General features: G+C 42.5%; 1 protein-coding gene across 2 annotated transcripts in view; it reads right to left on the bottom strand.

Moving 5' to 3' along the window:
* Vwa3b (von Willebrand factor A domain containing 3B) overlaps window positions 1–26,836 on the bottom strand; it is a 226,717-nt gene that overhangs the window by 22,916 nt on the left and 176,965 nt on the right. For both annotated transcript variants that reach the window (XM_023717542.1, XM_023717541.1), the window contains exons 21-22: window positions 22,333–22,383; window positions 14,515–14,716 (exon numbers count right to left, since the gene is read on the bottom strand). In XM_023717542.1, coding sequence (XP_023573310.1) covers window positions 14,515–14,716; window positions 22,333–22,383 — 253 coding nt within the window. The remainder of the gene's footprint in view (window positions 1–14,514; window positions 14,717–22,332; window positions 22,384–26,836) is intronic.

Genomic DNA, 26,836 nt, shown 5'->3' with positions numbered 1-26,836 from the left:
TATATATATTCTTTAATTGACTGACATATCTATCATATAAGACCTTCAGGATGACCATGTGCTACTAAATTATGGCTTATTCCAATATTGAACAGTATTTATCCATTTATAATAGTGTAAATGCTGTTTTGTAGTTTTCTAGAAAAATTTTAAATATTCATAGTGAGATCTTGGAAAGAGCAAAACACTGATAATAGTGGTCTGAAGTAGGATTAAACAAAGAAAAGGTTTTGGTATGAAGTCAGAGACTGAAGAAGATTATGAAATCTGATAAATCTAGAAGTATAGGTAGGCATATTAAATAAAATGTTATAAATGTAACTAATGGAACACATAATAATATAAATATCCAATATAGGATCAAAAGCAGAAGAGTACTATAAGAACAAATTATTGCTTTTTTAATATAGTAGAATAAAGTATTATTTATGGAGATAGAGAAAGAACAGAGATAGAAAGAAGAACTAGAAGCAAACATTTCATAGAATATGGTTCTGGGATTAGGATTGGGATGGCAAAGAGAGGATAGTTTTCATTAGAAAGAGTTCTATGTTATTTAGGTTGTTATCATATGAAAGTACAATGATAAAAATTAAAAGTTAAGAGGAACTAGCTAGAAGTAAGGATGCATTTATTCTTTCTATGAATGAATCAAATCCTAGACTCACCTACTGTTATGGCTTGCATCTAGATGTCCCCCCCAAAGCCTCATTTGCTCATAGGTGGGGCTGTTCAGAGCTGGCTGGACCTAGGGTGTGTGATATTAGGATTAAGGACATGCAGTACTAAATTAATCTGCTGATTGGAATTAGCATATTTCTGGCATCAAAGGCTGGTAGCCTGCATGAGATAACGGGGAAAGGAAGGCTCTATGCTTCTGCTTGCTGCTCTGTTGTCTTCTGCCTGCCATACCATGAGTTGTTTCTCCTCTGCAATGCCTCTCTGCCATGCCAACCTGCCTTGGAGCCAGCCTACTATGAACTGAAACCTCTATGAACTGTGAGCTGAAATAATCCTTTTCTCCTTTAACTTGTGGGTATTTTATCTCAGCAACGAGAAAGTTGAGACACCCATGAAGTGCATATGTGTAGCAAAGACTCAAAGCAACACAGCAAAGGCCTCAAAAACTGAACTATAATTTCCATCACGGCAAGCCCTATTGTTTGTCCCCACTCTCTGTCCCTTTCGGCCCTCGGAGCAAGCACAATAAGTAGAATCATGTGAAGGAGCTGGGTTAAAACCACGCAAACAAAACTAGAGTGTTGACTGAAGAACTGGAAAAAGGAGGCCTTGGGAACCAGAAAATACTAGGAAGGTGAAGTATTACTTCAATAATGAAACAAGGACATCACACAAAAAGGAAACAACAGATGCATATACTTCATGAATCCACAGGACAATATTGGCAAATAAATCCAGCAACATACAAGAAGGACGCCAGACAGCAGCCAGGTAGAGTTTATTTGAGGAAGGCAAAACTGGCTCGCCATGTGTATTCATAGAATAAAGAATATCAGTAAGGTAAGGCACCAACTTCATAGAAGGAGGGATGGAACTGTATGATAACTTCAGAGCATGGAGAAGGAGGATTTGTCAGAATGCCTTTTCATGATAAAATCTCTCTCAGCAAATCAGGAACAGAAGGAAAAATTTTTAACTTGATGAAAGGCATCTATGAAAAGCCTACAGCAAATCTGATATTTAGTGATGAAAGATGGGATGGTTTTTCCCTAAGATCAGAAACAAAGCAAAGGCCTTCCTGTCACTTCTGTTAACACGGTATGGCAAGAAAACACAAGTCTCTGAAGACTGGAAAGGAAAAACTATCTTTATTCAAAAATGATAAGATCTAAATGTGGAAAATCCTAGAGAATCCACCCCAGAACCACTTGAATTAAAGATCTCATATTACAAGATAAATGTATATGGGGCCGGGGGGATGGCTCAGTGGAATAAGCGCTTCCCTGGCAAGCACAAGGACCTGAGTTCAATCCCCGGTTCCACCAAAAAAAAAAGATAAATGTATAAAAGTTGCTTTTTTCTATACTATCAACAAGCAACATGAGCATTAACTTAAGCAAATTTTCTATTTATAATAGCATCAAAACAAAAGTGATATTTAGGAATAAATTATCAAATCTAATGAAATACCTATATAGTGAAAACTGAAAAAATCCCAAGAAATCAAAGGTCTAAGAAGTACAGCGAAATATTGTCCTCATGGATTAGAAGACTTGATATTATTAAGATGGCTATTTTTCTCTCTTTTTCTTCTTCATTTATGTATTTGGTACAGGGTCTCACTGCACAGCTTAGACTCACAGTGATCCTCCTGTTGTCAGCCTCCCCAGCGCTGGGATTACAGGCCTCAGCCACTACACCCAGACTCATTCACTGGCTCAGCGTGCCCCAGGGGTGGGGCAGGCAAGACATGCGGGACCAGGGATCGAACCCTAGTCCCTGCACTTGCCCAAGCAGACACTTAATCTGCTGAGCTACAAGATAGCCATTTTTCCAAGACTGGTCTATAAATTCCATGTGAGTTTTTTTCTGTATCTATTTTCATGTTTTCTTTCTTTCTCCTTCCTTCCTTTTTTTATCCCTGCCCCTTGAATTGAGATACCCTAAAATTTATACACAAATGCAGAGAATCCAGACAATCCAAAACAATGTTGAAAAGAACACATTTAGGATAATATATAGGCATTTATGTATGAAATATACAAAAATGGATGATTTATAGATAGAAATTGATCATAGAGACTGACTGAACATGGGCAGGAGAAATCTTTCGGGGTGAAGATAGTATTCTAAGCCTCGATTGTGGTGGTGGGTGATGACTCTGTCAGTTGTGTTAAAAATCACGGAATTGAAATAGGTGAATTTTATGGTATGTGAATTATACTTCTACAATTTTTTTTGAAAGGTACAGTGAAGTGGCCATTTATTTCTGGTGTGCTCACAGCATTTTGCATAGCCTGGGCTGAATGAGTGAAGGAGCACAGAAGTTTTCAAGCTTGCATTGAGTTACATCCCCAGCCTTGAAATACTTTGAACTCAAAAGAGAAACCACAGGCTTTCACAGAGAGCAATTTGGTCAAGCAATGGCTGTGACTCATCCACATGGCTGACACAGACAAAAGATCTACAAAGTGCAGTACAGGGTTTCAGGATAAATCCTGAGGAGACTTGACTGACCTTATCAGATACAAAAGTTACATTTCTTGTTATATAGGTCTTGTTTTATCTTGGTCTTAACCATCCAGCAGAAAGGTATAAATACGAGGTATAAGGGGTGAAGCCATGTTGGTATGCTGGGCAGTAAAGAGCTCAGGTCAACAGCTTCTGACATTGCCAGTCCTGCGGATGACCTACTACTATTATGGACTACTGAACTATAATGGAATATTTTGCTGAATTCATGCACCTACAATATTTAAATGACAATGGAATATCCTTCTCTGATAAAACTAAACAAAAAAGGGGATAGAAATAAAGGACCACTTTATATCTGTATATACAAAATAGTTAGGATAGATATACAGCAACTTTCTCTTAATTCAATAAGAAAGATTTGTACTAATAGTGTTTGGACAGGATATCATGTCTGCATCTTATACTATGAATAACTACTATGAAGACAACAATATGCAATGTATTAATTATTGAAACTCTCCTGCTTATCGGTTTTGAAACTGTCTCATTGCTATTTGTTTCTCAATAAAATTATTAAAAAATAAGAGAGAAAAACCAAACCAGCCTTTCCTTTTAAATTGCTAGGTGACAGAAATGGGGGTTTTCTTCTCTAGATTTCTCTTCAATTTTATTTGATCATTAACATATTAATTATTGGGTTTCTTCATGAAACCAGCTCTCCGTTGTCCTTGGCTAATTCTCTCATTGCAGAACATCAGACATTGCTCTTCTGTGTGTTGCGGGGCCCAGTGTGCGGTGCATTCACAGGTATTTTGATGGTTGAGTGCTATGGCTGTGGTACTATGCCGTGTACTTGCAGTGCTAGGGTTATGTCATAAATATTCAGTGCATACTTTATGAGCTCATAAAGGAAGAGTTAAGGAAGCCTCTAATTTATGGGGCAATTGACTATAAAAATTTAAATAGCTTCAGGCAGAGTGAACACCATTTGCTCCTGGGTCATTACTCATTTTCAAAATAGTTTGGGTTCTGGTAATAACTGGGCTCATTTCCACGGTGCCCTGATGTGACTGGGTTCTGCTGTGGCCATCTATCACTGGGATCTGTTTGGAGATGCTTTTCAGGTTCATTAAAAGAAGTGGAAATATGGTTTATTTTCTCGGAGATGAGCATTTAGACATAGGCCCTCAGGAGTGAAGAATGGGTAAGCTGCGGACTTAAGGTCTCTTCAAGGATTCGTGGGATATTGCCGAGGCCTCAGATCTGTGTGGCTGGTAGCCCCTGAAGCTATGGAAAAAACTGTGCAACAAGTGCCGCTCTTTTATGATAGTCCCACTTGGCCGGACTTTCTTGGGAATTTGTGCTTTTACGGAAATAATCAGTGCATCCAAGAGAATATTCTAGGATCACTGGTGGATGTGGATGACTACCTGCTTACCCTGGGCTTTCTCAGGTGAAAAACCCAGGCCATCCTCCCCACAGGAGATTCAGAATGATGTACTAGAGGCGGGAAATGGTCTCAGGGAGAAGCATGGACCGAGAGACACGGGAAGTAGGGTGAAGTGCTGTCGAGCTTGCTGTGTGACATGGGCTCTGTCTCAGCTTTCCTACGCTTTCATTTCCACACATGCAGAATGAGCGGGTAAACTGGTCTTTCTAGCATCCTTTACTTCCATGTTTCTGTCCAGGTTAACCCAAATCTGCTCTCCTGGGAACTGTTAGGGCACATGCACACAAGGACAGGGACACAAGTGTGCTGCCTTGTTTGCAATGTGCACAACATGAGTGGAGTGCACCAGTCAGAAGAGTAGCACAAATTTCTCCTCCTCCTCCAAAGGGGTGCCTACACCATCATTTTCTACAGTTGGTAACTCAGTGAAAGAAAGACTCCCTGTATTCTAATAACTGAAAGAATACATGCCAAATTAAATCAGCCATTGCCTGAAACCTCACCTTTATGTAAAGCTAACTCACAAAACCACTTTGTTTTCTGCTACGAATGCTCTGTCAAAGACCAGGTGGCCAGAGTGTCGGTTACTGTGGCCATGGGATAGCATCTCAGCCTCCAGACAAGCAACAACCTATTAATCCAAAATCAGGTCCACACTGATTCCAGAAAGGTATTTTTCCCCATTTAGATTCCATCCATATGACAAGTTGCTTACTAGAACTATGCCTAGATACATAAAGATTTTGCTTAAAATTCCAAGTGAATACCATCATGTTATTTATTTAACTTTTATCTCTGGATTTCAAATATTGATTCTTTCAATGTCCTGGCTAGAAGTCAACCAATAAGATGGCTTTTTCTATTTTCATATAGGATTAGTGTTACAAATTTGTGAAGTCAGTTGCCAAAAATAATCAGATCTTCCCTTCTACCACCAAGAAAAGGGTAGCCATGGAGAGTGCCCCAGCACTTGTTTAAATAATGAAAACGTCTTTCTCAATGGCAAGAAGGGCCACTGTCCTTCAAATCATCCTCACTGTGAGTTCCTCTGAAGGGCCATGACAAAACCAAAGGACTTTGTACCAGTCACTCACATTTACTGTGTTTTTGCTTCCAACTGTTCTTGATATTGGCAAGAATGCATTTCTGGTTGATCAAACAGCATGTTGCTTTATGGGCAAAGCCATTTACCCATGGCCTCCACAACGCAGCACCATCAGTTGAACCCCACCACCAACAAAGCAGTAGCTGAAGCCACAGAAGCCTATAAGCCCTGCAGTGCCACAATGGTTGGTCCCACAGAAACAGAACATGGGCTTCCCAGGACATAGGGACAGCTGATCAGGGCAGCTAGGCTCCTCAGTCCTCCAGCCAGAACGCTGACCACTGGTTCCGGAAAGATGCCGTTTAGCTGCTGTCGAATCTTGCCAAACGCTCGAGCGCCACTGTACAACATGCTGAAGAGCATCCTCTAGAGCTGTTGCCTTCCTGATAGTCCACCATCACACAAAGCAACAACAACCACAAATAAATACGGAGTTTTAGCAGGAACACCATGGGGCGGAGAGAATCAGTAGTGACAAGAGAGGGGATAAGAAATGCTCACACTTGAATAAGCTGACCCACGCCCTGTCACGCCTAGGCTCAGGAGGCAGAGGCAAGGCAGCTCCAGTGAGGCAGGCAGGTGCCTAACAACTTTAGTAGGAGACATGCTGCCCATCAGGCAACTGGACTGAGCCCTGTCTACACAATCCAGAGACTCACAGTCAGTTCTTTCCAGATTTGGTCACCAGGTGCGGGACAGCACGGCCCCCAGCGACGCCACTCTCTGTTCACTTCGTGCTGTTGGGCTTTCATTTCAAGGTCCTGCTCTTGGATTTTCATTGGTGGAGTCAGGGAAGCCACTAAATGCTTGACGCATTAAAATTTAAAATCATCAAAGAACAGGAGATGGATCTTTTTCAAAAGAGAATGGGACCCAGAGAGAGACAATGGGGGGGGGGGCAGGAGGAGGGAAAGAGATGAAAAGAACTAAGATGTGTCATAGGCACGTACCAACTTCTATTGATGAATGTGATCATCATGTACGTGAACATGTTCTGATACAAATAAAAAATTAAAAATTAAAAATCGATTTAATGAGCATCATGCTCCGACACTGGGTACAGAATACACAATTTAATAACAAGCAATCTTTGACTCAAAAATTGTTTTTAAAAATTACTATTCAGGATTTTTTCCTGACCCAAATCTTTGAACTCCACCATGCAGCCCCCAGACTGTCTCAGCAGCAGCAGCTCCACCACGCTTTTCCGTGCAGGTTTTGTCTCTGTGGTCTGGCAAAGTCTAGGCTGCTGTAATTACCGTAACGTATACAGGGCCTGGTATGTTTTGACTTTTACTCTCTCTAGGGCCCCCAATTACGTGGGTAGAACATTTGCAAACTGTCTCTGTGAGTGATTCCACTTCCTTCCAAGCCTTGGTGATTAGGACAAGGGCAGGTTGGAGCATTTTCTGCTTTTTAACAGAAGGCAAATATTATGCCAAAGAAACGAAGCTCTGAGAGGAATTTCCAAGGAGGAAGTAGCGTCCCTAGGAAGTTTCCCACAAGTCCAGAGCAGCCCCGGGCTGGGGCTCACGCTCAGCAGACCGTACTGCTCACGAGTCCTGCCTAAGGAGGGCTGCTGCCTCCACCCCTTGTGGTGGGTCTTGGACACTTAGCCTCACTGTAAAAACCAGAGGGCAGAGGGTGAGTCTTGCGTGGAGTTACCTCTTTTCTAGTCTCTTCAGGGAAGAGCATAGCTTTGGAAAAACAGTGTAAAAATCACAGAGGCCCTGGTTCAGGCATTCCCCGTGTCTCTCAAGGGGGCTGTTTTCTGAGTTGACCCTAGTCCCCCCACAAGCTGTCTGGTCTTAAACTTGTCCCAATGAGTGATACTCCTTAGCAAATGATGGCTCCTTAAGATGTGCAAGATTTAGCTGAATTTATTTTTTAACCAAATCTCGGAAGCAGACTAAATGACCACAGACGATGAGTGGGTGAAACAAATGTACTTATACACAATGGAGCACTACTGTGCCTGAAAGAAGGATAAATCTCAGTCACTTGTAGTAAAATGGATGTACTGTGAGACCATGATTTTAAGCGAAGTAAATCAGCCACACAAGTGTAAATATCACATGGTTTCTCTTAAATGAGAAACCCAAAATATAAATACATTAATGAGCAAATAAAAGATAGATAATAGGCAACAGGGAGATAGATCTTTTGCAAGTGGGAAGAAATGGAGAGGGGTAGGGATGTGAGAAGAATTAAGGTGTGTTACACACACATACCAACTCCCCATGAGGAAGATAACCATGATGTACTGAGAGCATGTACTCATAAAAAGAAAAAAGAAAAAGGACCCAACACAGGGATCGAGCCCAGGGCAGGAGACAGCCCTTCTGCCCTTCCCAAAACCACTGCTACGCAGGAAGCCACCACTCAGTAAGATTTTCAATCAAATATAATAGCAACTTTGAAGGTTTTCATGAAAAGATGATTATCCCCTGATTGCTCTTTTAGGGAAAAACTAAAGAGGGAAAAGCTCAAAGTGTCTTAAATAATTAATACTGGAAGCTATAGAAGCTCTGGGGATTTGTCGTCATCATGTTACTGATACAATCTCCACCTCCTGCAACTCCGCAGGTGGACAGAGGCCACACACGGAGGCCATCTACACGTCACTGGTGATGTGTGAACCACCAGCAGCCTTATATACCACTATATTTAAATACTTCACACGACTGTGGTGTACAAGTAAACTCTGGCCTTTAAGAAAAGTTTGCAAGATATTTATGCTCTGGGATAGTAGTTCTGCTTCTACTCACCAAGCCCACTAAATTCATTCTCCGTTTTTCCTGCTCTGAGCCCCCATGACTGCCCCCAAGTTCTATGGCCCCCTTACTTTCTTAGCTGGCTGGCTTCCGGTTGGGGGTTGGCTGACTTCTGGGTCAAGAGCAGACACCATGAGGTATTGGCAGAGATCACAAGGCAAGAAGAGTAAGACCAGGGGATTGGATTCACGCCCCTCACTACTGTTTCCAGGGCTTCCTCCCCTCCTGCTGGTAGTCTTCTTCCTCCTAACAGGGCCATTTCCTTCTACTCCCTCAACAACTTCCGGTTGCTGCTGGTCTTGGAGTTCCTCCATATCCTGTTACTGTCTTAGATCTGCTTTCACCTGTGAATGGTTCCTTCAAGAAGTTCCCCTCTTGGGTTGACTGATGGGGTTCTGCTTCCTCCTGGGCCCGCCTGACTAGACCCCACACTCAGCTCTCTCTCCAGACCTGAGGGTAGTGGTTGTGCCTAAAACCATTTAGGGTGCCTGGACAGAATTCATGCCTGGAACAATGGCAAGCTTAGAGGTGGCAGAGTGCTGAGGTCCACCCAGCTGGAGTCTCCATGAGGCTTTAGGCAGGCTTTAGAAAACTTGGCTGTGGCTTTTGTCATCTGGAGGATTTGGGGGGCTCATACTCACTTTTCTACTCCTAAAAACCAGAAAATTTGATTTTCAGATGATGCAGTCTCTTTTTCTACCCTTGCTCTAATTTCTCCCAGTGACTGAAGCCATTAAATCTGCGGCTGACTGGGGCATAGCTGCGAGGCTGGCTGCCTTTGCTTTGGCATCCTCTCTGGTGATCCTTCCCTCCCTCTCTGAGATTTCAGCTTCACCCTGGCCATGCAACCTGCTACCAACCTTAGGGCCCATCTGGGGCCCCTCTTCATACACCTCACCACTGGAGTGCTGCCTGGGGACAGTGTGGCCTGGAGGCACACCTGTCAGTCTTCCTGGATTGGCAGTGTCATCAGCACACAGCTCAGACCTGTGAGCCTCCCTGTCCGCACACAAGGCCGCCTCCCTCTGTCCGGAAGCTCATCTTCCTATCAGACCCAGAAAGCAGCAGAACAGACTGAAGACTTTACTTGTGAGAAGACAGGGCTGGTGTGATATCACTTTCTAAAGAAGAGATCAGGAACACTATAAAAGAATGGGCTATGATGTAAAATGGCAATTGATTTGATCCCTGTTTGAGAATGAAGATAACCACTGTCTAAGTTATGATTTACTTTTACATAACTCAAAGAACTTTTCCTCTGAGCCTCCCTGTAACATCCTGTATGCATAATGTCCAAGTCGCAGCCAACACAATGCTCCCAGCCTCAGCACCCCTCATGTGAGCTTTCCTAACACTCTTTCTCCAGGACAACCTTTTGTGGAGCGGAGCATCCAAGTCACCATTCCAAGGGTCACAGGCTCCAAGTTCCTCACTGTCAGGAGCTCATCCAGCTCTGTGGGCCCATTGCCAGTGCCTTTTTCTTTTCTTTTCCTGCCTTCTTTTCTTTCTTTCCATCTTTTTGGGACAGGGAGTCTCACCATGCAGTTCAGGTTGGCCTTGAACTTGCAGCTATCTTCTTGCCTCAGCTTTCCATTACAGGCGTGCACCACCATGCCTAGCTTCCAATGCTTTCTTTAGCTTTTCCTTTCTTTCTTTCTTCTTTCTTTCTTTCTTTCTTTCTTTCTTTCTTTCTTTCTTTCTTTTCATTTTTCAAATTGCAAGTGATTTTCTGCCTTCACATTTCCCAAAGTGGTCAGTGAGAAGGATGTGAAGTCCTGGGATGATTCCAGTCTGGATTCTGTAGGCTTCGCTTGGGGAACAGCCTGTGTTTGCTAAGACCATGTTCAGAACAGCGTATCTGGGAGGCTTCAGCTCAAGTTTTTAGGGAGACTATGGGAGGTTAACAACAATTCACAGATGCGCTTGTTCAGCTTTGAGGGTTCAACATTGGCCAATGAGGGTAAAATCTACAACCATGCTAACAAGAGGGGGAGTTTTTAGTAAAAATTTACAATTTTAGACTTACTCTTTCTCCTTTCATGGGGCTAGGGAGATGTATCAATAGAACAAGTGCTTGCATGACAAGCGCAAGGGCCTGAGTTCAATCCTTGGTTCCAGGAAAAAAAAAAAAAAAAAAAAAAAAGCTTATCCTTTCATTATATGAGCCACGCTTCTGTCTCCAGGGTAGAGTCAGTGGATCATATGGCAAAGCATGATGCAGGCAAGCATAGGTGCAGCCTGTGAGGCAGAGCGCATGAGAGGAGCAGCTCTCACCTTCGGCTGGGCCACACCAGCCAGGAGCTGGCAGCAGAAGCCCGGGGTAGGGAGCAAGCCAGGCTTGCGCACCCAGAAGCTGCAGCCATGCCTCCTCTCACCTGTGGACTTCGCGGCCAGAAGAATCATGCATCTGTCCCAAGCTCAGCAGCCAGGGGAGCAGGTGTGTCGGGGGCTGGAATCACTCCTGAGAGGGCATCAGAAAGCCTCAGACCGCCAAACTCCAGAGTGTGTCCTGGAATGGGTCGGGTACAGAGGCCACAGCCTTCGGGACTCCTGTGGGCACTGCTGATAGGATTTCTGCCCAAAGGACCATTGGTCAGCGTCTGCTAGACATTCTAATAGCTGGTAGGGGTCTTAGTGATTAACCGAAAGTCTCTTTTCTAATTTACCATCATTGATTAAAATCTTTGGCTTTTGCTAAAAGAATTTAAAATGAGGATCCACTTATATATGAATGAGTAAATCTGAATAGCATCAGCAGTGAGGTCTTCACCCTAGGATCTTAAAAGACCTTACAGTGTGGCCCTGAAGGCCTGAGCTTTGCTCCCACCAAAGTTTTTCACTTTCAGGTTGATCTGAAATCAAATGAGTGAGACACAGAAAAACGGAATTTAAAAATTGCCAAATATATCACACATTCCTCATAACAAGAGGGCAAGAAAATATCAAATCTTCCAGATTTGAAGAACCATGTCGTCTTCTCAGCAGAAGACATGCTGAGGGTAGAAGAAACTCCAAAGACAGCCCTTCCCCACTCATTTCATGTGGACAGTTGGCCTGAGCACAGGGACCTTCCCTGGGAGACAAAAGGGGGGCTTCGGACACCCTGTGTGGAGACGGACAGTGCAGGGCCAGCCTGCCCTGAGCCTGGAGGATGCAGTGGCACACCCAGGAGACCCTTCGCCTCCCTCACACCCTCACAGTCCCCCTCCTGGCCTTTCCCACAAAGATCTGGAAACGAAGCCCGAGCTCCGCGTGTTGATTTCCTCCACTCTTGCCCACTCACTGCACACTCCTTACTGTTCCCACAACTCCCTGACACTCTCAGGCTGATGTCACGAATGAGCTCCCTCCTGGCAAATCAAACGGCTTTCAGACACCATTCCGTAGGAGTCCAGAACCCTCTGTAAGAACTTTATGCACAACACGTGCGTGGAATGCATTTGCTGTTGGCTCTGAATGCCCCCCCGCTGCCCTAGGGATATGCTTTTCCTCACAGCCGTCTTTGACTTTTCCTTCTTAGGTATGAGGAGACTCTGAGGACCTGAGGGCCTCACTAAAGCCACACAACACAACATGGCAGAGGTGAGATCTGCCTCAGATCTGCCTCACTCCAGAGCTGGGGCTCTTAACCCTTCCTCGGCTCTCACATCATAGCTCTCTACCCCAGGTGCCTGCTTCTCAAACTCCTCAGCTTGGTCCCATCCATTATCTCTTCCTTCTCTCAGCACTAGCTTCAAGGGACTCCAAGTCGATCTGTCACTCAGCCCTGTCCCTTGAGCTCCCAACATTTGACTGTCAGCTTTCTCACCTGGATGCCCTGTAGACACTGTAAGAATCTCAAGAACTGAAAGCAAATAACCTTGTCCTAACAATCCACCCTTCCTCTCATTCTTCCCCTTCTTCTTTGGTCTTTTGTTTCTTTACCAAAGTCTCCATCAGTGTCTTAACAGTGCCAACCACTACTTCCGGCTGTGAGAGTTCCTACAACACAATAGGCCAACACTTGATCTAGTAGAGGAATTGGGCCATAAACACATAAGTATGTCAAGCCAGGTGGTGAAATGAGCCATGAGAGAAAGAGAAATGAGATAAAGGTCACAGAATGACACGGTGATGAGATAGGTTGGCCAGGGAACACCTGTCTCTCTGGCACAGGTGTAGGGGAAGTGGTTAATCCCAACCCTGTCCCTTGAGTTGTCCAACACAAGATGTTTTGTGGAGCTTCTCAACATTGTTTTCTGGCTCACTCCAGCACCTGACTTTCCAACAACTCACTTCTCTTTGACCTCTGCCCTCCCCATTGATCTTTCTTCCTCAAGGACCAAACACCCCCGACACAGGGCCACACATGATTTTGATCTCCCTCTCCCCAGCCTCATATGCCACTAAGATAACCTTTCTAAGACACAAATCTCTCAGTGTCTTTTACCTCCTGGAAACCACTCCCTGTCATCCATTTCCTACAGGCGTAAGTCCCTGATGCCACTGTCCCTTCATAGTGTGTCCTTGGCCACACCCTGGGTGAGCACTGCACCTTCCTCTCCACTTCTCAGCCTCTATACTGTCTGTTTCTTTCACATGGAATGTTTCTCATGCCCCAGCCCCCAATTCCTATGCATCCAAATTTGGCCAAGGTCTTGGCTATCAGGGATGCTACATTCTGTTCTGCTTGGTTGTAACACATCTCCTGCACTAGGCTGTGTACAACCAATGCTCACTGTGGTGAACACATCACGTTGGAAGACCCCAAGGACAGAATGACCTGGGCTACTCCCTGCCTGGGAGCACCTGTGCCATGCAGAATCTTATCCATGGGAGGAGGTGAAGGCATGTTTTTAGATGAAGAAATTACAGAAATTATTTTTATTTTCATTTTGTGGAAAGAGAATGAAGGAATAAATTAATTCATAGCCTGTGAACAATGATCTTGTTGCCAGAATCCTGGACAAATTCAGTAGAATATACCATCTCCATTCTGATTCACAAAAGCTTCTTTTTGCCCCATTTGAAACACTTACTATTTTCAAATTTAAAGCACAGATAAAAGGATAAAAGCATGCACCCCCCCAGGCACAGTTAGAAACGAGGGTGTCATACTGGAAATATCTGTTTTGAGCCCTCAAATACTTATGCCATTTGGTCCAGGCAAACCATTCCTATGATTGTATCTTTTTTTTTTTTTTTTGCGGAACTGGGGCTTGAACCAGGCCCTTGAGCTTTTCCAGGGAAGTGCTTATTCCACTGAGCCATCTCCCCGGCCCTATGATTGTATCTTACAAAAGAATTCGACCAAATGCACCAGAGTCATCACAAAAATATCAAAAAGAACAGAAAACTAGGAAAAAGCCCAAAAACCAACATTCCAGGAAGACCTTCATACACTAGCATATCCACACACCGTGAAATATTGTGTGACCACCAAAAAAATCTCAATCTGAAGATTCAGCAAAGCACAGAGAAATTCTGTGAAATCATGAAAAGCTAAAAAGCAGAGTAGAGAATGAGTAGAGTCTCTGACTATATCTGTGTAAAAACATTTAATTGAGGAAGAATAACACCTATAAGATAATGCCCCAAAGTAGGCTAGTAAGGCATTTAGACAATAAATTGCGTTTACTCTTTAGATTTGCTTTTATTATGTGGGGCTTTTAATACCAAGTACTTAAAATGGCTGTTTAATCCTCATAACAACACTGGAAGGCAGGAACTATTAGTACTCCTGCCTTACACATAAGAAAGGAGCTAAGCAACCAGCTAAGACTACCCAGATCTGAGGTGACACCTGGGCTCTGATCAAAGTCTAGGCCTTTAATATTTGCACTTCTATTTAGTTTTGTTTTTCAATCAAAAGATGTGTTGCTTAAAAAAATAACATAAAGGCCAAGTGGATTTTCTTGTACGATTAGAAAATGTGCTGAGACCCCACTGCAACTCTCAGAAATCAGCATGGCGGAGGGTAGGAAGGAGAGAGGGGAGGACAGTGCAGGGCTGGTGATGACATGGGGCAGGCATGGGGAGGAAGTGCCCACCTCCGCTGGGACCTGGCTCACGCAGTTCTTCTTGGAGGCCTCCTGGAGCTCCATGGCCTGCTGGATGTACATCTTCCCAGCCAGGATCTCATTTTCCAGGAGCGACAGCTCTTCCAGTGAAATGGGCCAGTTTGACCGCTCTAAGGCCTTGTTGAGAGCTGCCTTGTTTTCTAGGTACTGCAGTGGTTTGACAGCATCTAACCTAAAAACAAAAAAAGAAAAACCAAATGATTGTAATAGCAAAAAATGAGAAACTATCTCCTGGGGAACATGTGCTAAATGTTGAATGTCAGATATCAGAAGAGAGTCACAGTCACGCCCTCTGGTCCATCAGGATGTCGGTAGCTCGGACAAATGAAAAACAACCATGCTTGTGAATTATTGTTGGTACTTGTACTCATTACCCAATGTGGTGATCTTTTTGGAAATTCTTGAGCCTAGAGCAAGCCCATAGCTTTCAGAAGAGTGCTTGAGGTAGAAAGACATGGTGTTCAAGGAAAAATCTCTGTCAAGGCCACAGAGATAATTGAAGAGGGGCTTCTTGAATATAAATAATAAATTGTTTCTGTAAAAACAGTTTTGGAAAACACTAAAAAACAACTGTGGCCTTCATTAATGACAATGACTGATGAAGAGAGAGAAGAGTTTGATTTTCAGTGGTTCCACACTATAATACCAAAAATGTTCACTTCAACCCCCAGCATTCCAAATTTGCATACAAAGAAACAGGAAATGTCCCATTTGCAGGAAAAAAAATTGGAGAAAAAAACCTGATGCTGGATTTACTAGACAAAAATTTTAAATTAACTGTCTTAAATATACTCGAAGAGGTGAAGGAAACCATAAACAGAAAACTAAAGGAAACAGCGAGGAAGGTGTGTGAACAATTAGAGAATAGAAATCATGAATGAAGCAAATAGAAACACTGAAGCTGGAAAGTACAATAGCTGAAATGAAAAGCTCATTCAACAGCAAGTTTAGAGCTGGTAGAAGAGTGAACCAGTGAGCTCACAGGGCGGCCAGCTGTAATCACTAAGTCTGAGGGGCAGAAAGAATGAGGGAAGGAAGAAAGGTGAACAGAGGCTAAGGAAGATTCGGGGGACTGTCTCCAGTTACTTTTCTCTTGTTGCTGGGACAGAATAAACTGACACCCAAAATTAAGGAAGAAAAGGTTTATTTAGCTTACAGTTTGTGGAGGTTACAGTCCATACTTGGCTGGTTCTAAGGCAGGGTGTCACATGGCAGAAAGCAGAAGCTCATGGTGGCAGAAAACAGCAAAGAGCAAAGAGGGAAGCAGCAGCAGCAGAGGAGGAGGGCAAGCCTCTCTCCCTTCCTTATATTGCATCCATGTTTTCTGCCCCAGGGCAGACATAGCACTCATATCCATAATCCCAGCAGCTCTCATACCCATAATCCCAGCAGCACTCACACCCATAATCCCAGCACTGGATCATGAATTAATCATGAATTAACTCTAAAAGGCTGCCTCATGATTCACGAGGCTTTTGGGGGACAAGTAGACACAAATCATAACAGATACCATGAACTTAAACTTCCCAGCATAAACATTTGAGAGAGACAGAGAGAGACAGAGAGAGAGAGAGTTGAAATAATGACTGAAAGCTCCCCAAATTTGGTGAAAGATACAAATTTACATACCCAACAAGTTCAGCAAATGGCAGACAAGATAAATTCAGAAAGTTACACCAGCGCATGTTATAATCAAACTGTTGAGAAAAACAATGAGACTCTTGAAAGAACCAAGACAAAAGGCATTTGACATGAATAAGGGTTCCTAAGCAAGAGTAACATTTGATTTTTCTTCACCAGCTATGGAGGCCAGAAGGAAATGGGACAACAGATGTAGTGTACTGAAAGAAAACACTGTCAATAAAAATTATGGGGGCTGGTGGGATGGCTCAGTGGTCTAAAGCACCTACTTAGAACAAGCTTGGCAAAGCACAAGGACCGCGGTTCCATCCCCCAGCACCACATGCCAGCCAGCCCCGCCCCCTGGTGGGCTCAGCTGGCCACACACACACACACACACACAAATAAATAAATAAAAATTAAAAAAAAATCAAATGTTTAAAAAAAAATATGTATGAAAAAAATCCTTTAAAAATGAATGAGAAAATAAGACATTCTCAGACAAATAAAAGTGAAGGGATTCACTACTAGTAGACTTCTTCACAAGAATGCCAGAAAGAACTTTTCATATTGAAATAAATGTATATCAAAGGGTAATTCAAAGCCACAAAAAGAAATACATATGATTGGTAATCATAACAACATAGAAAAGTATAAAAATACAAAAATATGGTATTCTTGTATGTTGGTACACAACTGCTCTTTTGCTTTGTATATCATATAAAAGATAAATGCACAAAATATAACCACAAATCTATGTTAATAACACATGATATAAAAGATGTAATACATCATGTTAAATAGGTAAATGAATGGGTTGAAGTTGAACAGGAATGGGGTTAGTATCTGCTGTTGAAACTAAACATCAATTTCGAACAGATTACTATACATTTATGATGTCAGCAGAAATCCCTATGAGAACCACTAAGAAATGGTTGCAGAATATATAGGAAATGAAGTGATGAAAATAGAACATAAGAATTGTAGCTTTTGGATCTGATAAGGTCAGTCAAATCCCCTCAGGATTTATCCTGAGACCCTTTACCTCAGATTGTAGATCCTTTGTCATGTCAGCCATGTGGATAAGTCATGGCCATTGCTTGGCCAATTTGCTCTCTGTGAAAGCCTGAGAGAATGTTTTCTCTCCATGTGACTCTCCTCAGGCACACTCTACATCATTGATCACTTTCCTCTTTGGCTCCATAATCTCCTTGATCAGAAAATTTGGGGCACAACTGAGTTACATGATGTTACAGTACAAGTTCTCAGATGTCCTGAGTCTTAATTGACGTTGGAAGGCTAGGGCCAAAATGTTGGCTTTCCTTGTGGTCCTCTTTTTTTCTTTAATTTTTGGTCTGCAAACTTAGGATGTTAACCCTCCAGAAGAGAACCTTATTGTTATTACTATACAACCTATGCTGTTGAGCTTAACCTCACTATCTGTCTGAATATCAAACATCTTAGGCATAACATGGAACAGGCATTTTTCATCAAGTATTGATATATTAAACTTTAAGTCCCTACAGAATATGACAAAAAAATTTAAAAATTAAAATATATTTTAAAATAGGAATAAAGAATTATATATGTTTACACATAAGTCCAGGAATCTAACCATATATACCATGCTTTATCTTGGTCTTAACCATTCAACAGAAAAGTATAAAAATGAAGTATAAGAAGTAAAGCCATGTTGTTATGTTGAGCTGTAGGGGACTCAGGTCAACAACTTCTGACATTGCCAGTCAAGTGGAAGAACCAATACTATTATGTACTACTGGACAATTTTGGAATATTTTGCTGAGTTCACACACCTATAATATTTAAATGACGGAACTAAACAAAAAAAGGGGATACAGATGAATGACCATTTTGTATCTCTGTATTCAAAATAGGTAGGATAGATATATAGCTACATTCTCTTAATGAATAGAGAGATTTGTTCTAATAGTGTTTGTAAATAGGATATCATGTCTGCATCTTGTACAACAAATAACCACTAGGAAGACAGTATGCAATGTGTTAATTATTGGAACTGTCCTACCAATTTGATTTGAAACTGTTTCATTGCTATTGATTTCTCAATAAAATTATGAAAAAAATAAAACATCTATGGTACCAGTATTAGTAGTCTCCAGGCCTCTTTGATGTGAAATAAAAAATAGGTCTTTGTATTGTAAAAAAAAAAAAAAAAAGAATTATAGAAGAGAAACAAAGCTCCTTAAATAAGGAGAGCTGGGGGGGGGGATTGGGAAAAGAAGTGGAATCAGGATACATCAGATACAGGTACAAATTCCCAATGATGAATATGGTCATTTGTGTATACATAAATTATACCAATAAACAATAAAAAATTAAAATTAACAAAATAGAATGTAAGGGAAAAAATCAAGCAGTAAGAAGAGAAAGTGAAGAATAGAAATATATGTCATATACAAAAGAAACAGCACAGAGGTAGACCTAAGCCTTCTGTTATTATTAATCATTTTAGGGGCTGGTGAGATGGCTCAGTGGTCTAAAGCCCCTACTTAGAACAAGCTTAGCAAAGCACAAGGGCCGCGGTTCAATCCCCCAGCACCACATGCCAGCCAGCCCCGCCCCCTGGTGGGCTCAGCTGGCCACACACACACATACATACATAAATAAATAAAATTTTTTTTAAAAAAAATCATTTTAATTAAGCTTATCTGTCCGATTAGTAGACAAAAACTGACAGAATGAAAAATAAAGAGCCAACTGTATGCTGATGAAAAATGTCTCTTTAGAACCAAAGACACAAAGAGATTGAAAAAGAAAGGACGTTTCAAGGGCTGGGGGTTCTATCCCCCAGCCTGCTGGGCCAGCCCTGCTCCTGGGGCGGGCTGAGACAGCAACTGAGACTGGGCATGGTGGCACGCCCCTGTAATCCCAGCTCTTGGGAGGCTGTAAATAGGCGGATCACTATAAGTCTGATCTAGTAGTAAGACCCTGAACATCCTGTAGACCCTTCCCTAAAATAAAAAGAAATAAATAATAATAAAAACATGAAAATGAAAGGATGCAAACCCAGATGTGGTGGCACACGCCTGTAATCCCAACCCTGGGGAGGCTGAGGCAGGAGAAGTACTGCAACTTTAAGGTTAGCCTGAAGTACACAGCAAGACTCTTGTCTCCAAAGGGAAAAAGGGGAGAAGAAAAAAAGAAAAGCTGGGGCCAGTCAGATAGCTTGGCAGACTAAAGCACCTGCTTAGGCAGAGTGCGGGGGCCAGTGTTCGATCCCCAGCACCACAAGCCTTGCCAGCCCTGCCCCTGCGGCATGCTGACTGTAACTGAGACTGGATGTGGTGGTGTGCACTTGTAATCCCAGCCCTTGGGAGGCTGAAAACAGGAGGATCATTATGAGTCTGATCTACATAGTGAGACTCTGTAGACCCTGCACTAAATACGTTTAAAAAAGATGCTAAAAAATATTCTATGCAATGTTAATCAAAGGACAGTTACAGCAGTTTTACTATTATTGGGAAAAATAGGTTTTAAGTGTCAATTGTTATAAGAAGCAAAGGAAAATATCTGTTGATAAAAAGCTATCAAATCATCAGGAAGATCTAGAAATTGTAAAGATATAGACATCTATCTTTATAACCTGTTAGGGTTTATATTTAGATGTCTCCCAAAGCTTCATGTGCTTAAAGGGGAAACGTTTTAGAGGTAGATGTATCTATACAGTGTGAACTTAGATTAAGGATGTGTCATCAATAAGTTAGTCCACTGATTGGTTTGTCATAATTCTGCATGTGGATAATAAAAGGCCCACCCTGGGTGTGGATCGCACTCCCCCAAATGCTTGTAACTTGGATAGGATGAAAGGGAAAGGCATGCTTATTGCTGCTGCTGCTGCTGCTGCTGCCGCCTTCTCCCTGCTCTGCCACGGGCTGTTTCTTCTTGTCCATTCCCCTCTGCCATATCACTCTTGCCTTGGAGCCAGCAGACTATGAAATAAAACCTCTACAGACTGTGATCCAAAATAAGCTTTTTCTCCTCTAACTTTTGGTGTTGGGTATTTTGTCTTAGCAATGAGAAAAGTAAACAAGACAAGCCCCAAATAAAGCAATCTTTGTCAGGATTACAGGAGAGACAGGCACTTGTACAAAACTAGCTGGAACATTTCACCTTCAGTCATGAATATAGCATTCTAACAACAGACCAAAAAGGGGAAAGGGAGACAAGGAAATATTGTAAACAAATCAGACAATAGACACACGCCAGCAGAATATCATTCTTAACACACTGAACTTTTCCCAGGACAGACCATTATGCTAGTCCACAGCATCTGTCCTAGTATCCTAGAAGGCCTCACTCTATGCATAGAACTTACAAAAAATTAACCAACAACCTAAATGAAGAAGCTAAAACTATCAACAGAAGAAAACAACTTCATTACTTCATACCTGGCAATGAGTTCTTAGATTTGACAGCAACAACATGAATTACAAAAGAAAAAATGATGAAAATATTACTTTCCCAAAATTAGTACTTTCAGGCATCAAAGGACATTATCATGAAAGTGAAATATAATCTATGGGACAAGAGGAAACGTGGGTAACTCATGTATCTGGTAAGCGCTTAATATCCAAAAGGCAACTCAACTACAAAAACACAACTCGATTTAAAAACAGACAACAGACTTGAATGGATATTTCCAAAGATAGAGAAATCAAGAGCATGCGGGAAGTTCATTTTCACTGGTCATTAGAAAATGTGTATGAGGATCACAGTGCAGTAGCACTTACACCACAAGGATGATTTTACTTTTAACTTTTTGGCCATGATATAGTATACTTAATATAAACAAAACATTCATCTTAATATTTTACATTGTTAAGTATTCATCAATAAATGTCCTGGCAACTATACCAACAATGTTAGAAGAGGAAGTATCATTCAGCCGCCACAACAAAAATGTGTAACTGTTAGGTGCTAATACGAGGAAGTAATTCTTCCACAGAAATGATTTAAAATAAACACGTCATTTTCTACAGACCTGTGTAGAGAAGCCTGCAAACTGTCCCACGGAGGAGCTGAACTTTTGTACACTGCCGGTGACACACAAAGTAGTGCAGCCCCCGTGACAGGACTTTGGAGCCTTCCCAAAAGTCCAGCACAGAATTACTACATATCCAGCCAATCCACTCTCAGGTATACACTCAAGAGAAATGAAGTCAAATGTTCACATGGAACTTTGATACAAATACAGCAACAGTATTTAAGATAGCCAAAAAGTGTGTATATATGCATGTGTGTGTGTGTGTGTGTGTATTCAGAAACTTCTGGAAGGTCCATGTGTGTGTATGTGTGTGTGTGTGTGTGTGTGTGTGTATTCAGAACCTTCTGGAAGTTCTGTGTGTGTGTGTGTGTGTGTATTCAGAACTTTCTGGAAGTTCCATAGATATATAGCTAGTACATACAATAAGTTGGATGAATTTTGAAAACATTAAGCTTTTACATTGAATAAAAGCAGTCAGACACCAGCAGTGTCACATGTTGCATGATTCCTCTCATGTAATAGGCAAATTCCAGCAGGGCAAATTCATAGAAATCAGACTAGTGGCTACCAGGGGACAGGGAAAAGGAAACTGGAAATAGTTGCTTCAAGAGTGCAAGATACTTTTCACCAAGTGGTGAAATGTCATGAACCTAGAAGCGGGGAGAAATTAACTGCACATTTGAATAAACACCACTGTATGGTATGCTTCTGGACTATATTGGAATATTTTGCTGAATTCATGCACATACAATATTTAAATGACAATGGAATACCCACCTCTGACAAAACTAAACAAGAAAGGGGATACAAATGAAGGACCATTTCATATCTGTATATTCAAAATAATTAGGATAGATATACAGCTACTTTCTCTTAATTCAGTGAATAGAAAGATTTGTACTAATAGTGTTTGGACAGGATATCATGTCTGCATCTTGTACTATGAATAACCACTAAGAAGACAACAATGTGCAATGTATTAATTATTGAAACTGTCCTATTAATCGGTTTTGAAACTGTCTCATTGCTATTTGTTTCTCAGTAAAATTATTAAAAATAAATAAATAAATAAATCAAAATGGTTAATTTTGCTTACATGAATTTCCTGGAGTAAAAGAATTGGGAGAAGAAATGGGATGACTTACTTTTCTTTCTCCTCTTGAGATAATGCTTGCCAAACAATATTATTCAAGCGCCTGTTAAATAAAAAAAAAAACAACGACAATTTAGAAGCAGTGCTTCATTTCAGTGGCTCCAAGGGACACTGCAGGGGGCCTCCAGGCCAAGTGCCAGAAGTCTCAGACCCCACCACTGTCATCTGCTAGGAGACTGGACAGAAATATCTTGTTCTCTTGGCATCACTGTAGAAGCCTCATGGCTTTGCAGCTAGTCATGGTCCCCAAATATCAAAATAAACGCAGTCAAAACACGGTCTTCGTCATTTCTGCATTAAGAAGCTTCTAGGCTGAGAATGATGGCCCATGCTTGTAATCCTGGCTCTTGGGAGGCTCAGATAGCATTGCAAATTCAAAGCCAGCCTGGGCTACCTAACTAAGACCCTGTTTCCAGGCAAGTGGGGCTCAGAGAATGTGGTTAGGGTGCAGGTGTTATCCTGCCTGAAGTCCATCGAGAGCCTGGGTGGTGCAAGAGAGTCGCAAAGGAGGGAAGGGCACAGATGGTTCCAGAAGAGCCAGTGCCCACCGCTAGGCCAGCTCCATGTCTCCCTGGCTGTGGTTGGGTGACACTGAGTTTTTCTGTCAAGTGGGCAGAATAATTGAATTCCCTCTTAGGTAGTTGTGAAGACCGCTGAGCTAACCTGCACACAGCACATGGGACTGTTTTTGACACAGATAAATGTCCTAGAAGTGAAGGGGACAGAATCACAAGATGTCAGCTCAGTGATTCTGTCTCACTTTAAGATTTGGTTCTTTGGGGTCTATTTGGAAATTAGGTTTCTTCAACCGTGTGGTTCATGTGACAATGATCAGAGCTTTTAAGCTTTATTGAAAGGGGTTATAGTAAGCATTTTTGTTTTTCTTTAAAATTTCTACTCAAAATCCTCTTAGATGCAGACTCGAAGGTGGACTTAGTGTTCCATGAGGTGGGGCAATGGGTTCAGAGCCACCTGGCTCTGGGTTCAAAGCTCAGTATCTACCTGCATTTTGTTCCTGCAGGATCTTTGACAAATGGCTTCCTAGTGAGAAAAACACGGAAAATGCCACTGTCCTCAGCATCCGGGGCCTGACGTGAAATGGACAGTTTCAGCACAGGAATGACTCGATGTATGTGAAGAAGGCCAAGGCCTGGAAGCCCAGCAGCTTTCTCGCATGTGGGTCCATTACTACTACATGTCTCAAATTGGAACAAAGCTCTTCAAAAGATATTTTTCCAAATAGCTCATTTTCATAAGCTTGGCGATTCTCCTCCTGCCCCTCTCCAGGGAAATATTTCATTCCTTTTCTGAGCAGGTGGTAACCAGGAGAGCCACCTGCTGTGTGGGCCAAGGTGAGCATCTCTCGTGGATGGGTGTAGGAGGGTACCGGTCTAAGGCCTCTCTTGGGCTGCTCTCACCCCTCCATGCAGGGATTTGGCTGACAACTGTTTCTTCTTCTTTTGACAGAAGAGCAGAATTTGGCGGAGGGGTTGCATTTCCTGGCTTACTGCATGTCTAGTCACCACATCTACTGACACCAAGGCGTGGTCCATTGGCAAAGCATCTTGCCACAGAAGTGTGATCGGCAGCCTGCTCAGCCAAGCAGAGGCCATAAGTAGGCGCTCTCGGCAGAGCCCCGGAGCGTGGTGAGAAGTGAGGTTTCTCTCTGTGGACCTGAGGGTCGTGATCCTGACTTCAGACTTGCAGTCAAAACACACTGCAGTAAGGTCATTTCTGCATCCAGATGGGGCTAGAAACGCTTACTCACAGCTGGGTTCAGACATACAAAGCCAAAATTTCTGTCTTAATTCTGAAAATAATGCCACATATGGGCCCCAAATGTGACCAAAGTAGTGTCATTCTTTCAGCCAAAGATGCTGCTGGGGCACTCCAACCATAGTGACAGATTAAGATTATATGCAGCTTATATTTAAAGTTACATCTGACTTCCTTTTGAAGGGAAACTCCTTAGAAATATAATATTGGGGCTGGAGAGGGCTAAACGACTCATTACTGAATGCAAAAGATCAGGAAGTCTTTGTTCTGTATATTAATGTTAATTTTAAGTAAACAAAACATTAAAGTAATAATGTAGTACCAACTTGTATTAAATAAGACTATTAAATATTGGTCATATTGAAGTTAATTTCATTCATGTTATAGCTATTACTACTAATAACCATACAAATGTCTCTTACTTTGCTTTTGTTGATTTTGAGACAAGTTTCACTATGTAGCCCAAACTACTGGGACTCTTCCTGAGGGCTGGGATTACAGGCATGTGCTACAACTTCTGGCAAACTGAGTACCTCTTATATGAAACTCTTGAAATCAGAAATGTTTTGGAGTTTGGACTTTTGTGTATTTTGGAATATATCTGCACTTATATAATGAGCTATAATCACTTTCACAATCCTCACACCAGGGGTGGAAGATGGTTCAGTTGATGAGGACTTAAAGGCTCACAAATGCTGCATCCTAAAGGGCTGGCCAAATAGCTCAGCGGATTAAAGCACCTGCTTAGGCAGACGCAGCATCCAGGAGTTCGATTCCTGGGCCTGCCATGCCAGCCCTGGACCAAGACAGGGAGCAAGATGGGGGCCATGATGGGGACCAAGACAGAGCCCAAAGGGACCCTTGGAAATATCCAGATTATTCAAGCAAAACCACATTAGTGTTGGAATGGTATTAGTATTACACTTGACAAACCTGAATTTGGGAACTTTTCATAACTAAACTAGAATTACATTGAATTTGAATTAGATTCAAATAATCAAATATACAGAAGCCTGAGGGAGAAAACGGGGTTGGCCAACCTAGGTCTTAGAGCTGGCCCTCAGAGGGACATGGATGGTCACCAAGGCCCATAGGATTGTGCAGTAGCCATGAGGGCTCTGAGGCCACATACAAGGTAGGCAGGAGACAGGGGACCATTTCCTTAAGGAAAAGCCTGCTGGGAAGCATCAGAGCCACAGAGAAAGGTGAGCCTAGGGACAGTTTGTCCTGCCTGTGATGGAAAGACAGAGGGCAGTTTCAGACCTTGAGAAATAGGGACAGAGTACCCCTAATCCAAAAACTCCAAATCCAAAATGCTCCAAAATTCAACTTTTTGAGTGTCAATGAGGAAATGCCACACTATGAATTTTTTCTCATGCACAAAATTATTTAAAATATTGCCTCTAGGCTACAGGTAAAAAATGTATATAAAACATCAATGAATTTTATGTTAGATATCCCATCCCTGAGATATTCCAAAATCTAGAAAATGAAACACTTCTGTCCCAAGCATTTTGGATAAGGATTCTCAACCTGCAAGCACATAAAACAGCCTCAGTTGCAAAGGTGGGCAGAGGAAAAACCTCAAGTGGAAGCGAGTTTGCTACCAGGACTCAGGGTTGGTCCTATAGGCAGGAGCTAGGCCCTACGCTTATGTTAAACACCCACTAAAGTTACTACAAAACGACAATGGACATATAAATGCTGGCCAGGCACATGTTACGGCTTGTGCCTAGATTCCTCCCCCACCGCCCAAAGCCTCATACGGATTCTCAGAGGATCAGAACACTAGGATCAACGGCTGAGTGCTACCTGCCCCAAGTAGCCCAGGTAACACAAAAGGGGCAGAAAGCTGCTGTTAAGGTCCCCTGCTCCCTTGCTTCTGCTGTCTTCTGCTTGCCGTGAACTGGTTCTCCTCTGTCATGGCCCTCTGCCAAGCCACCCTGCCCTGGAGCCAGCCAATGACAGCCTGCAACCTCTACAAACTGGAGCTAAATAAACCTTTGGCCCTTTATCTTTGGGTGTTGGGTATTTCAGCAACAAGAAAAGTAACTAAGACAGCACGTCCTTCACTTCCGCCCCTTGTTTCATTTTCCCTCTCCTAAGGTAGTAAATAAAACCTGGCTGCCCAGCTCCACCCCGAGGCGCTTGCCCATGGAAGCAGGGATCCTTGGACCTTTACGAGAGCACTGAGCGCTGAGGATGACTCTGCTGGGTGCACATGATGAGGCCGCGACAAGGCCATGACCCGGCCCTCTGCTGAGAGGAGAGGCTCGCTTCTCGTGTGGGCGCAGGGACTATGCAAGAGCATCGTTCACACTACAGTCAGCTTGATCACCGTCACGAATTTGATGCCCAATTTAAGGATAACGAGCACCTACACAGTCGTTCCTCGGTATCTGCAGAGAGAGCTGGTTTTGGGAACAACCCCTCCTGCTTCTCCGATCCCCAAATCCATAAATGCTCATGTCTTCTACATAAAATGGTGTAGAATGTGCACCCGGCCTGCACAGGGCCTCTCACAGACCTCTCCAGATGACTGGTAGTATCTAAGGCAGCGTCACCACTATGCAAATTAACTGTTGTGTTGGGCGGCATAGGGGGTCTCAACAAGAAAACAAGATCTGTACATGTTCAGTGCAAAGGCGATTTTTTCCCTGAATATTTTCCATCTGTGCTGGCTGCATGAACACTCACAAAAAAGCCAGGCCAGAGCCAGC

This window comes from Octodon degus, unplaced genomic scaffold, assembly GCF_000260255.1.
Source record: "Octodon degus isolate 3935 unplaced genomic scaffold, OctDeg1.0 scaffold00052, whole genome shotgun sequence".
Taxonomy (NCBI): Eukaryota; Metazoa; Chordata; class Mammalia; order Rodentia; family Octodontidae; genus Octodon; species Octodon degus.
The sequence above is the reverse complement of the archived record's forward strand: the minus strand, read 5'-3'. Positions and strand labels throughout refer to the sequence as shown.